This window comes from Apteryx mantelli, chromosome 4 (assembly GCF_036417845.1).
Source record: "Apteryx mantelli isolate bAptMan1 chromosome 4, bAptMan1.hap1, whole genome shotgun sequence".
NCBI lineage: Eukaryota > Metazoa > Chordata > Aves > Apterygiformes > Apterygidae > Apteryx > Apteryx mantelli.
The window spans coordinates 54,988,172-55,001,662 of record NC_089981.1 but is presented as its reverse complement, the minus strand read 5'-3'; the positions used below and the strand labels follow the sequence as shown (position 1 = coordinate 55,001,662).

The 13,491-nt window shown below is 36.5% G+C and overlaps 1 protein-coding gene across 3 annotated transcripts in view; it reads left to right on the top strand.

Annotated features, from left to right (window-relative positions):
- SPRED1 (sprouty related EVH1 domain containing 1) overlaps window positions 1–10,125 on the top strand; it is a 63,177-nt gene extending 53,052 nt beyond the window's left edge. For all 3 annotated transcript variants that reach the window (XM_067296647.1, XM_013940438.2, XM_067296648.1), the window contains exon 6: window positions 5,062–10,125. In XM_067296647.1, coding sequence (XP_067152748.1) covers window positions 5,062–5,721 — 660 coding nt within the window. In that variant the 3' untranslated portion in view covers window positions 5,722–10,125. The remainder of the gene's footprint in view (window positions 1–5,061) is intronic.
- Window positions 10,126–13,491: the final 3,366 nt, after the last annotated feature.

Below are 13,491 nucleotides of genomic sequence, written 5' to 3'. Positions count from 1 at the left end.
CTAGTGCAGCAGACTACATAAATAATAGTCCTTCACCTTCTTTGAAGAAGTATAATTTCTGTATTTGCAGCTTTGAGAAACCATTTACATTTGTTTAGAAAATGTCAGTTGGCCATGGATTCATTTTTGGTTATGTGTATATTAAAACTGGTCTGATTAGAAATATTGAAATGTATCTTCAAAATGGATATTTTGGATGCACTATACAGTGGGGTGCTTCTGCTAAATATTTTCAGTTAAACATTGTTTATGGTTTCTAACTGCCTATTAAACTAAAATATAATGTTTTGATACAGAAGGGAAAACTGCGTATCAGCTATGCGTGAAAGGTATTAAGCTACAAGTGAACAGATTTTTAAAGGGGAAAAGGCAACGGGCACAAACTGAAACACAGGAAGTTCCATCTGAACATGAGAAAAAACTTCTTCACTGTGAGGGTGACAGAGCACTGGAACAGGTTGCCCAGAGAGGTTGTGGAGTCTCCTTCTCTGGAGATATTCAAAACACGCCTGGTCACGATCCTGTGCAACGTGCTCTAGGTGACCCTGCTTGAGCAGGCAGGTTGGACTAGATGATCTCCAGAGGTCCCTTCCAACCTCAACCATTCTGTGATTCTGTGAAAAGAACATAAGATGAGGAAGGCCAATGTACTGAAGTTTTTCAAAAGAGATCATGTTTATATCACATTAGACTGGAAAGCTAACATTAAAGCTTTTCCTTTAACAATATGCATTTTGCTTTTTTGTAAGCATTAAAGAACTGACAGTTTTGGTAAAGTTATAGAAGTAGACTTGTTTGTGAGTCAGGTAATAACTGATTAGAGGGCCTCATGCCTAGAAGCAAGCACATGGGAAGCTTTTTAGGATAAGCCTAATGCCACAAGTCAAAGGAGAGTGAAAGTTCAAGTAACTGTGTACATGTCATCAGAAGATATTTCTACCCCTTGAAATAAAGCTTTTAATAATACTAGGTCATTCTTGCAAAGAAGGATGGGATCCTATTGAAGTCTTGTATCAGCTACTTTGTAACTGCTCTATTGTGCGAAAGCAGCAAACGGTGTTATCTGGAAAACTAACCAAAAGGCTTGAAATTATGAAGTTCTGAATTTTAATTGTGGATCTCCTTCAACTATCTTTTCGTATAAGTCACCTCACTTTTTTTGTTGTTGTTCTGTTTGTGAGGAGATACATATTCCTCCCTCTTCCCATTTACTTGCAAAGAGTTAAATTTTTTTTTTTTAGGATGAGAGTAGATGGGTGATTAGGGTATTGCGAGTGACACCTGCTCAGCTACAGTAACCAATGTGCTCCTGGTCTTCACTGATGTCTAAGGAAAAGCACAGCAGCCTAAACTGTCTGTATGTTTTAAGAGCACATATAAAATTGGCTACAGAGGAAATGGTAATCTGAGTTGTGGTATACTGGGTGCTGCCTGTCTGTTATAAACTAAACAGAAGAACTTCCTTTAAAATGAAAAGTACTAGAATTCTTTTCCTGTATACTGAAGTTATGGGAGATTCCATGGAGATTTAAGCAGATACCAAGTTCTTTAAAAAAAAAAAAAAAAAAAAAAAAAATCTGATATTGTAGCACCAACTGCATCCCACACTTCTGTTCTTTTTGCGTAGTCCTCTGGCGTATATTTAGAACATAAGCAAGTCAACAAAATCTCACATTTCATATATGTACACACTGTTGTTATCTCTTCTGAGCTCCAAGTGTGTGACCATGTGGCACAGCAGATTTTGAGGTAAATGCCAGTTTTATTCTAATTATGTATAAATAGGTTTGAACACTCTTACTGTGCTCATTATTTGAATTACACGACAAATATATGCTCAACTTAAGATAAAGAAGTGATTAATGAGAGTACAAATCCTTACTTTGAATACTGTAAGAGTAAGTTATTAAAACATACCCAGGTCCTTCAGATATTCCACTTCTAATAACCTAGTGTGTGCTTAAGTTAAGTAATACTTTGTAATGTTTTATTCATCTGCTATTGTCCTCATGTTGTGGAGCTGCAAGTTAAGCAAAGCCAGGTACACCCATTTATTTAAGGGGAGACAGTGAAGGCTACAGTACTGAGCGAATGCCCATGCCTTCTTTAAAGGTGCTCCCATTCAAGTAAGACCTAAGTTCAGCCACGTCAACAAAATTTTTCTGCCAAATTTCCAGTTGGCTAATTATGTTTGTAATGAGATTTTCTGGAATTTCAATTTGATATAATATTCTTCCTCACTTCCTGCTCCAGCACAGAGACTGTTCTTTTTCCTTAGACTGACTAACTAGACTGTGTTATAATTCTGGATGACCAGAGGACTATGTACATTCTTCCTATTGAATTTTGTTGATATTTGTACCTAACTGAATCTGGGTTGTATATTATTCTGAAGGTTTTGTGTACCTCATGCTTTCATATAGGTCCTATGAAACACCCAAGATGTAAACATTTTATTATAAATAAAGCTTTCAATTCCAACATTTCTCCTGTTCGCTTGTTTTTCAATATTTCCCCATTGTTTTCTTAATCACTGCTTTCTTAATGAGGCATGCATGTAGAATGTAATGCTGCCATTTTTTTTTTGAACATGTTGACCCTTAAACATTTTAGAAGGTGGTTGACTGGGGATTTGAGGAAAAAAAAGAAATGAGTTCTATGTATGCATTGTTATCCTTAAATAAAAAGCATTCAGAGTTTGGGGAGAGGTCACATTCTACAGTTATTAGTATTTATAGTGTTCTTTAATGCCTGTTAGCTATCTGGGGGATTGGAGCTGGAGAGCGGGTTTTTTGGTTTGAGGCTTTGTGGATTTTTTTAATGAGGGGATTTATTTAGTGTATTAAACTCCTGTTTAGTATTCTGTGTGGACAGTGGGGTAAGGAACCTTTATGCCTATAACACATGGAAACATAATGACATTTTTAAACTGTTTTTTCCTTAAGTTTATGCTGTTAACAGTCCAAAAAATCCAATAATCCATAGCTAGTTGTTGATGCTGAAGCAATAGGTCCTTTCTCTGTTTGAAAACGGAGTAGCATTTGGAGGCACTCTGGCCTCATAAGCAAAGAGGCGGCCTAAATGCTTCCCTATCAGAGCCTGGAATTGAAAGTATGGAAGAGCAGTGCTGTTGGCTGGATAGGATACATCCTTTCTGCACACCGTGTCCTCTAGACTTTGTGGAAGTCCAACTACGTAGGTTGGAGCCAAGAAAAAATTGTTCTTGTTAGTGTACTCCAGTTGTAACTCCCAGGGCAAAGCAGCTCTAATTACAATTCTGTACTTAAAATATATCACACAAGAATTACCAAGCAAGGAAGTGATGGTTAGAACAGGCTACAGATATTCTTATGTAATCAGAAGTTGGCATGTTTTAAGAAGCTTTCCTCCCCTTTCCACAGCTGGAGGTTAGCCCTCCTCTGTCTCCTACCCCAAAACTGAGACATGCAAACTTCAACGGAGCAGGAGCATGTGCAAAGTGAAATAAAATGTGTTAACTTAAACCGTCATCTTCAATAGTGCTTAGTATCACATTGCAACAGATTAAAAACATGTAGTTCAACTGTTTTCCTTAACTGTGGAATAGAGATATCTTAATTCTTATTAGCTAGATCAGTACTGACAAGGTAAATACTCAGAGCAATGACACAGAGGCCAAGATGTCTTCCCAAGTCATTCATGATTCTGGAAGAGCTTGTAAGGCTAGCGGGTTAGGGATCGATTTTCAGTCTCTTCTGTGAGATGGCTGGCAGACTGCATTTGACAGTAGGAGAAGGTGGAATTTGACTTGAAGCTCAGTTATATTCCAGCTCCCATTATAATAGCCCTACAGTGTGGGAAAATAATTGCCTATCTACCAGGTAGGAATACTGGGACATACTGAGACTTTTGCTTTTTTGCTGCACTGCCTGCTCTATATGGGGAGCTCCTTCCATACACATGTGCCATATTTTTATCCTGTCATTATTTGCACCCTTTCTTAAAAGTCAATTTGTAATGTCATTTCAGTAACATTCAACAGCTGATTCTTTGCTATGTTGTGACTGTTGCTGATTTATACTTGACACTTTTCACCATTGCCATGTGTTCCTCAATCTGCATTCACTTGCAGTCCCCTATCTTACACTTGGTTATAAGTTCTGTAATATCTCAATTTGGATGTTTCACATTTGCCACCTTCACAAACTTTGAAGGGCCCCCATGCCCTTTCATAATGAGACAAAACAAACAAGCTCTGTCTTATCTCTGTGCTGTTTGTTTTGTATGTGTTTAGTATATCTCTTCTTACTTGCCTTTTAAGCTTTAAAAAGTCTTGAATTATGGTCAGTTCATTACAAGAAGAGAATTTAAAAAGCACTCAGCCATTTGCCTGATGGTGTCCTAAGCTAACCCATTTAAGTTAAATACTGTACCTTAGGTAAGGGTGAGATGCGTTTAGAAACCACTATAACTGAGCATAAGAAACTTGTCTGATCGTACTACTGAACTTTACAGAATATTATTTTTCATATGGCAAAATCCTTGTGTAGATTAGTGTTCAATACTGGTTACTCATTCTCAGAGCTATTGTGGCAAAATTGGAGAGAGTTTGAAAACTTGCATTGGGAATAAAGGCTGTGGAAATCTCCTTGAGAGAAGTGCCCTAGAGGGCACTTAAACATGAGTAACTCTAAGGGAATGTATCAGGGAGCTAATCCTAAAGCAGTGGATTGTCACTGAAATTGAAAGTCAGAACTGGTCTGTGGAATTCATTGCTGCTGCAAGATGTAAAAACCCCAAATTTGAGCATAATTCAAAGAATAGAATCAAGGTTTATGTGGATACCAAAATACCCAGAGCTCTTATGAGAGGTACTAAAAGGAGTATGAAACCTCACAGGGCTAATATTATGCAAAAATCTATGTAATCAGGGGGAGTCTGTAAACTGTACAAGCTACAAAATAAGCTGAAAATGTTAGCTTCAAACAGCAAGAAAGAATTCTGCACTCTGATTTTTACTATGTATATAGATATAAATTTGGGACTTTACTATAGTAAATTTATCTTGCTTTGCTATTTCAGGTCCCACTGAAGTCAATCAGACATGTTAGTTTTCAGGATGAAGATGAAATTGTTAGAATAAACCCTCGTGATATTTTGATACGTCGTTATGCAGACTACAGGCATCCTGACATGTGGAAGAATGACCTGGAGAGGGATGATGCAGACTCAAATATACCATTTTCTAAATCAGACAATAAAAAATCTGACTATTTATACGCATGTGGGGATGGAACTAAGTTGAATTCCCTGAAAGACTCAAAGGGTTCTGTGGTATTTAAAACTCAGCCTTCCTCATCAAAATTTAAAAACTCAAAAAGAAGAAAAGAGGATGGTGAGCGTTCCCGCTGTATATACTGCCAGGAAAGGTTTAATCATGAAGAAAATGGCAGAGGAAAATGTCAAGATGCTCCGGATCCTATTAAAAGATGTATCTACCAAGTTAGTTGCATGCTTTGTGCAGAGAGCATGCTGTATCACTGCATGTCGGACTCTGAAGGAGATTTTTCTGATCCTTGCTCCTGTGACACTAGTGATGACAAGTTCTGCTTACGCTGGTTAGCACTGGTAGCACTGTCATTCATTGCTCCATGTATGTGCTGCTACCTCCCCTTGAGAGCATGCCATCACTGTGGTGAGGTATGTGGGTGCTGTGGAGGAAAGCATAAAGCTGCAGGGTGAATCAGTCTGGTGCCAAACAGAGCTGAAAACCTTTGTTTCCAGGAAGCATCTAACTTGGATTTGTGAAAGCTTTTTGGGGAAGCTGAAGGGAATCGTCTTTCATGTAAGAGATGCTTGATGCGGAAGAAGCAACAAGACTTGGCAGACCTTGGCATTTTACAAGTGCTAGCCATGCCTAATGATCTCCTTTGAGTGCATGGCATTTGTTGCAAGTTGTGAAGGAGTTTTTGCAAAGGAAAGCCTATTCTTATTAGTGGCTATAAAATGAGTATATAAATTACGATTATACTAAAAGGGATTAACTTTTGCCACTTTGTACATTCATGGTTTAGGTGAAGGGGCTCTTCTAAAAGGATTAAAACTTATCTGAGGGGAAATTTTAACTGAAAGTGCACTAGTGACAGTTGATTTAAGATTAAGAAAAGTTAATACTTGGCAAATGAGAAATGAAGCTGATTTTAAGTGCAACTAAATCTTATTAATAGTTTTTTGGAAGCAACTTTATGTATAAATAACAAATGTTTATATTTAACTAAATGTGTAAGGTACGAATTATTACATGTTAAACTTTCCTTCCCTCTGTTATAGTAGGTATGGACCATATCTACTGTCACATTCCATGATAGTATTTTAAATATTAGTTTTTAGTTGCATTTTTATTCCAGATGGACAAATTGATATTTTCAGTCCTGTTTCCCTTCAGCTACAGTTTGTGTTGAGTTGTATCCATACATTCTGATAATCTAAAAACCTTTAAAATATTAATTATTCTAGTCTTAAATGACCAATATTTTTTTTTGTTAAGCACAGATGTAATTGTCTAAAATGTTCTTGTTAGAACATAACATTTATTTTTATATATAAATGACTTTGACTTAAACATAATAGCAGAAAGGAAGTTGTTTCTGTTGCTCAACCAGCAAGTTGTTTTCTTTTGGGGTGTCCTACAAAAATACTTTATTACATATACAAATGTTCATTAAGCAAAAGGTACATTAAGGCAGTTGTAACAAGTTGTCATCAGTGTTCTTGTTTATCCTTCTGTTAAACTAGGATCCTGTTCAGCTGTTTATCAAGTACTATGATTAAAACAAAAGATTAATAACAAAAGTGAAATTGTTTTCATTATTTTGAACTGCAACCTTTTCTTATTTGAATGGGCAAGAACAAACTACTGTGCGGGTTTTTTTGTTTGTTTGAAAACAGCAGCAAAAGACAGCTTGAGAATTAAATTATAGCTCAGGCAAAACTGGAGTGAACTTCTTAATTGAGTGAATTTGGAGGGAGGTGGGGAGGGAGAGAGAGTGAATGTGTGTGTCTGTGGGGGGGGGTTGTATTGTGTGTTTGTTATGGCTTTGTATTTACTAAATGTTTAATTTTCAGATAAGAATTAACAGATTAATCCCTAGTGAATTTTTTTAAAACATTATATGCTTTGCTATTTTGTGAAGTAAGAAACACTTCTCATTAAAGATATGTAGAACTCTAATAAAGATAGTCATTCATTCATTAAGGAAAGTGCCTATTTGGTCTCTTGGCTGGGATAGGACAGACTGTTCTCAGTATACCCTTGTTATTAAACAAACAAAAGAACTAATTGATTTTAAGATGCACATGACTAACTTTTCTCGTTTCCTATGCATTTTTCAGTATATTTTGTGTAATTTTTTTTTCCTGCATGTATCAATGCCTTTAATTTTTCTCTGTAGTCCGGGAGTAAAATGAGCAAATGTATATAACATCTGTCTGTAAAATACTTTTTAAAAGAAAACATTTATATTTATATTACAGCTTGAATTGACCACATTATGTACATAGATCATCTCAAAGTATTATTTCACATTGAAAAGAAGACAAATATGTTGATAACTGTAGAAGTTATGAAAGAGCTTCTAGTTTTGTACTAAAAGTCGATTGGATGAATTAAGTCCAAGAATATGATGCTGTAGCAGCAGTCATGGTTTTTCCTGTTTATATATTTGAAAGCTGCTACTCTGGTTGATTTTCATGCTTCACACATTTTCAGCTAAACTTGGCTACCTAGAATAGACTGTTAACTTTAAAAACAACTTTGGTGAAATGGGAATGTTTTTCTTGTGAATGAAAGAAATTTAATATTTGTAAGTGCTAGGTTCATAATTCAAGGTGAAGACAGATATGAGCAACCTAAGAAAAGAACTTGCTGGCTGTATAGGAAAATGCTATAGAATCATATTGTGTGTATATACTTAAGAAAGAAATGAGTTTAACAATTTCCTCTGAGCACTATACGACATAGTGAAACTCCTGGTCCTGTACTGTATTTTTATATGCAACATATATGCTTTAATACTTTTATTGAATGTGTGTATTAATATTTTCAATTTGCATTTAACCACTTTGCTGCTAAAATGGTGTCTTCATCTTTTGCTTTACTCTCTAAAGACTTGATCCATCTAAAAATGTTAGTGAAATTACATATGCTCCCTTTTTCTTGTTGTGATGGAACTGAGTCTGCATGCCCAATCTGAGTTAACTGAAGAACTGCAATGATACATAGTTGCATAAGGGTTGTTTTTAGCAGGATGCGCACATACTCTTTTCTTCTTACATTAGGAATCTTACCCACTTTTGCAGTTATGAGGTGAGTAATGAAAAGTGGACATACGGCAACTGCATTGTAGAATTGGCTCTTACATCTTCTGGTTTTGACAGCAAGTAAAATTTATTCTGTCTCTTCTGAAATACTTTCTTAAGCATTTGGAAGGAAAAAGAGAAATTGCTTCTCTAATCCTTATTCCCCCCCCTCTCACCAAATGTCAGAACTGTAGTTTTTCAGGCATGTAGTAGCAGAGCTTTGTGTTGCTTGAAGGGGAGACCCAAGCCTTGGGAAACCATTGCTGAATATTAATTCCCTAGTTTATTGAAAGCCTCAGTTACCATGAAAATTAAGTATTTCCCCTTGAAAGGAAGTGGGGGAAGTAGATCAGTGGTAGCGCTCGTGCACCATCTACTGGGGATAAAAACACTCAGGCTTCATTCAGGCATAGTCTTGGATTACGCAGTAATTTAACAGGCTGTTGGTGCAGTACTTAAGCTACAAAAATACATTAAATTTTAGTTATGAATCTACAAAACAGTAACTTGGACTCTTACAGTGACTCTTGATTTTATTATGCCTCTTAAATGTTCATGTTGATTGAAAGTAAAAATGTTTTAATCATAGGTTTTGTTAGGCTTAAAACAGTACAATGGCCTATTACACAAGAGTACAGAAAATTGGAAATGAAATGAAAATTCTTTTGAGTCTGTCACTGGACTCATAAATATATTCTCTTAAAGTTCTTTCCAGTAGCAAAAGGGTGAAATACTGATATTTGTGCAGAAGGAATCTAACTTTTTGTTTTGTGATACAAATCAAATTTAACGTGCACAGGTGTGTATGTGCACCTGCACATGCAGTCTAGCCATTAGGAAGAGGTGCACCTACAGCTGGGTGCAAGGTTAAAGCAATATTCTGATGCTAACCTACAGTTACTGTGGTAACTGTTTAATAAACAGCAGTAAAGGATGGCATAAAACTCGGATTCCTTTCCAGAGCTCATGTGAGGGATGTTCCAAACAGGTTAACTGATGCAATTTCCTCTTAAGCAAGTATTTTGAAGGTATTTTGAAGAAAGTCTTCATTTTGCATGTTGGAATATAACATTCCCATTGCAGATGCGTTCTCTTCAGGATGATCTGTCCATGTGTACCTGGAGGATAATGTTGAACTCCCATGTAAATAGTGCACAGTTTTTAAATTAGACTGTAAATCTTTCCAAAGCTAATGGCACTGTATATGGCCAGTACAGCAAGACATTGATATTAATAAAATGAAGATCAAGGTGGAGGCTGGCAACAAAATAATAATTTTTAAAAGATGCCTTATGGTACTGTTAGTCCAGCAGCTGGGTGGTTAAAGCTTCCATTTCCTTTGATGCACTGATAAATATAGGCTTTCCCCCTGCCCCCAAAAGCTTCTTTTCCTTAATTGTAAGAGTTGTTTAGTTTAAGAAATGAAAGCATTCAGTGAAGAAGAAGCCTTTGTGTTTGAAGCTGCAGTATAATCTGTACATAATTTTTCTTCTTTTGCTTGGTGTCATTTGCTTTCCACCCTAATGACCTCAAAGTGCCTCACGTGTATATTGTTTCCATTAAAACCTCTACTGCTATTTCTTTCTACTAAATGGTGTATAATTTAGTTAACTCATCCGGTAGGTGTTTCCTTTATGTAGAAGAATATAGCTTGTTACTTTGCGTATATAATGTAAATATGCCTTTAAGTTTGTAACTGGTTTGTTACATCATATCCTTGTAAGTTGACATAGCAGATAATACCATTTAAAAAAAAAAAATTGTTTCAATGTTTTTTCCTGTAATTACCTGATTAAAAATATCTTGAAATGAAACAATTGACATGTTTTTTCCATTCTGTGTTGGGATTACTCACAACGGTGCATATGAAATTAAATGTTGTGGCTCAAGAACAGAGTAAAAAGATGTAAATACAGGTAATCTTTTTGCTGTTGTATCCTGCTTACTTATTAGGTAAAATGTTAATTCGATCATTTTATGATTTTAAGGTCTATTGAACATAACCATTGCATTAACTTCAAGGAGCTGCATCTTGCATTGTAAGAACCCTTTTTAAAGAGTTACTATAATGTTTTAAACAAAAATGTGCGTGTACCAGAGTGCTTTGTGTATACAGCAGTGCATGTCCTTGCCATCATGCTATGAAGGTCAGGAGCACAGAGTTATCAAGATTTCTTTATATAAGTCATGTTTGTTTGGGCTTTCATTAGCTATCTCACACATCGTCTACTAGCTCCTACCCTACCCCACCCCAAAGATGTGTATGTTTGAGCATAACTTTGAGTTTTGTATAAGTTAAAGAATCAGGTATAGACCAGGAAGGCAAGGAAAACTAATTTGTTCATGAAGAAAAATGGTGTGGCAGATGAACCTATAGAAATCTGTAGGATTTGATAATTTGAAAGGTCTGTGGTCAGGATTTAAGATAGATTATTCTAAATTTAATTTCATTTGCCTCTGGCTTTTGCAAATGTTCTCTTATTGGTTACAATTATGAAGTAATTCCCGCTAGAGCTATGGGGGACACTGGCTCAAACCATTTATATGTGGGAGTGCTACTGTTCATCCAATCAATTTCTGACTTGAACTTTATGATTGCAGGGCCATATATGAGAAAGTGACTCAGCATTACATGTGGTTTTGTAAGAATTAAGTATTTAAACAGCGTTAGGCTTTTGTCAAATTCACTGTAATGTCATGGATAATGCACAATCTTCTGATTTCAAACAAAAATAAAAAGGGCAGGTAAGGGTTGTGGGGGTTTTGGGGGTGTTGTGGTTTTTTGACTGGTAAGTCAAACTGAAGTGCAGGGGTTTATGAATCAAATCCAGAGCTGAAGTTAATTCATAGATTGTTCTATAATTTATACTTAGTGGCACATTTCTAAGGAGAGTTCACAAACCTATACCAATTAGTCTTTGATGTATAAGAATTAATATTAAGTATTTTTATATCACTGGTTTCCAAACCTTTTAGCTTACTGTCATGGATCACAATGTACTCCTATATCAGAATGGAAAGACTTTAGGGTTATGTCATCACTAACCATCGCTTAGGAACACCAAGCTGTGTAATGAGATTTAATAGCTTGGAAACGGACGTAACAAGTAAATGGATTAGAAAAAAATAATTCACCATTTCATACCTTTAAGTTGGGGAGTATGTGCATATCTAACAACATACACGATGGGATCTGACTAAACTATACTTGTCTGGAAATTGGTGGAGGCATGAGATGCAAGAATATATATCCCAGGCTGAAGATGTACAGTGTGCAACAGAGGACAAATTTTGTGTGTGCAGAATAATGGGGAAGGAGAGGGAGGGCAGCGGAGGAAGAGTATCCTCTGGGCTCTGTTCACAAAATCAACTTCTTCAGCATGAGTTGTCAAAATGATACAATATTCACAAGAAACTTCAAGCTTTTTGATTACATCCATGCAGCTTCTGACCTCCCTGGGGTCTTCTGAGCCTCATAGTATGCCTGAGTATGTAAAGGCTGTTATGGTCCAGGTCATGACTCTCCATAATAGACAGTGTTTCTGAAATCTACCAAGCCGTAGCACAGACTGCTGCTCCTGGCAAATTGGGCTGGTCTGGAACTGCACATCTGAATAGTTAACTGCTGGACACTGAAAGCTGACTGTTCTCCAGACACTTCAGTTAACACCCTGTTCTAATGTGGTGGTGGTCAGGCTTCTGAATAATTTTAGCTCTTGGCAAACTTGCATAGACATCTCTATGTTAGTAATGTTAGTAAAGAAAACTCACATTTCTTTAGATCATGGTTGTGAAGATTGTGTCCAGAAGGCTTTAATGTATTTGGAACAGATTGCCCAGAGAGGTTCTGGAGTTTCTGTTCTTGGAGATGTTCAAAACCTGACTAGACATGTACCTGAGCAACCTGCTTTAACTGATTGTTCTATGAGCAGGGGAGGGATTGGACTAGATGATCTCCAGATTCTGTGATTTGTTGTTTAGAAAACAAAGATTTTGGAGAAGCAAGACACAGTGGTCTCAGAGTTATACTATTCTGTGCCTGGTAAATTTTCTCTTAATTGGAGGCAAATCCTACTGTTAATGTGTGAATATTTTAAGTATCACAGAATGACTCTCATTTTAATCTTCACTAGTATACCAGAATACTTTGCACTGACACAATTATTGAAATATGAATAAATTTCATGAAGAAAGGCTTCAACATAAGTAATGGGTATTAGAATCATATTGAGGTGAGGGGAAGAGCTACTTTAACTGTTAGTAAGCCTTAAAATATGCACTGGTGTTTGGATAAATTCTGAACAGCTGTTTCACATGCTCTTCCAGCACAGAAAAGGTTTTCCCAGAATTCCTAACTAACTTTAAGATAGTTTAGTAACAGAATTCTGGTCCTCCAAACCTTTTCCAGATTTTCAATCTAGCTTAAAAGCATTTTTAAAAACCAGCTGGAATCTGAGGCAAACTTCCTGAGTGTAGCCAGGCAAAAATGCCTGGGCAGAATATTCTCAGAAGGCATGCACGTGTGCTCAGGCTGAAGTGTCAGCAACAGAATGAGATGGGATGTTGGTGTCCCAACACATGCAGAGCTGGGAGCTAGTAATGGCTGTGACTCTGGGACCCTACACCTACTGCAAAATTTATATTGTGCCAGAGTCAAAGGACGAGTGCTGAGAAGATTGAGTCATTCCCCTTCTTGCCTCTCTCAAAAAATCAAAGTAATGTTACTGCAAACAAGCTTCCCTTCTGTTTTTAGGCAAACATTGGTCTCAAATTATTGCTAGAACAGACTTCAACTATCTAAAATGGCCAGTTTATATTTCTTAGTCATGTTTCTCTCTTACAAAGTTTGGAAATGTTCTAAAAACTTCAGCACTTTCTGTGATTTTAGGAAATTTTAAAGTACCTGAACTGTATTTTTTTGTCAGGTATCTGGCTGATGTGTGCTAGTTTACCTCCATCCAATTTTGAAATGTTAACTCTGGTTCATCAGCATAATATAATATAATATGCTGATCACAACTCAAGTCTTTCCTGCACTGTCCATGATTTTACACTGTGCAGCTTTTCTCTCCATTAATCTACTGGTCTTCCCAAAAGATGCTTGATTATTTGCTCAAGTCTCTCATCCCTTTGGACCTTTTGCCTCTGTTTTCC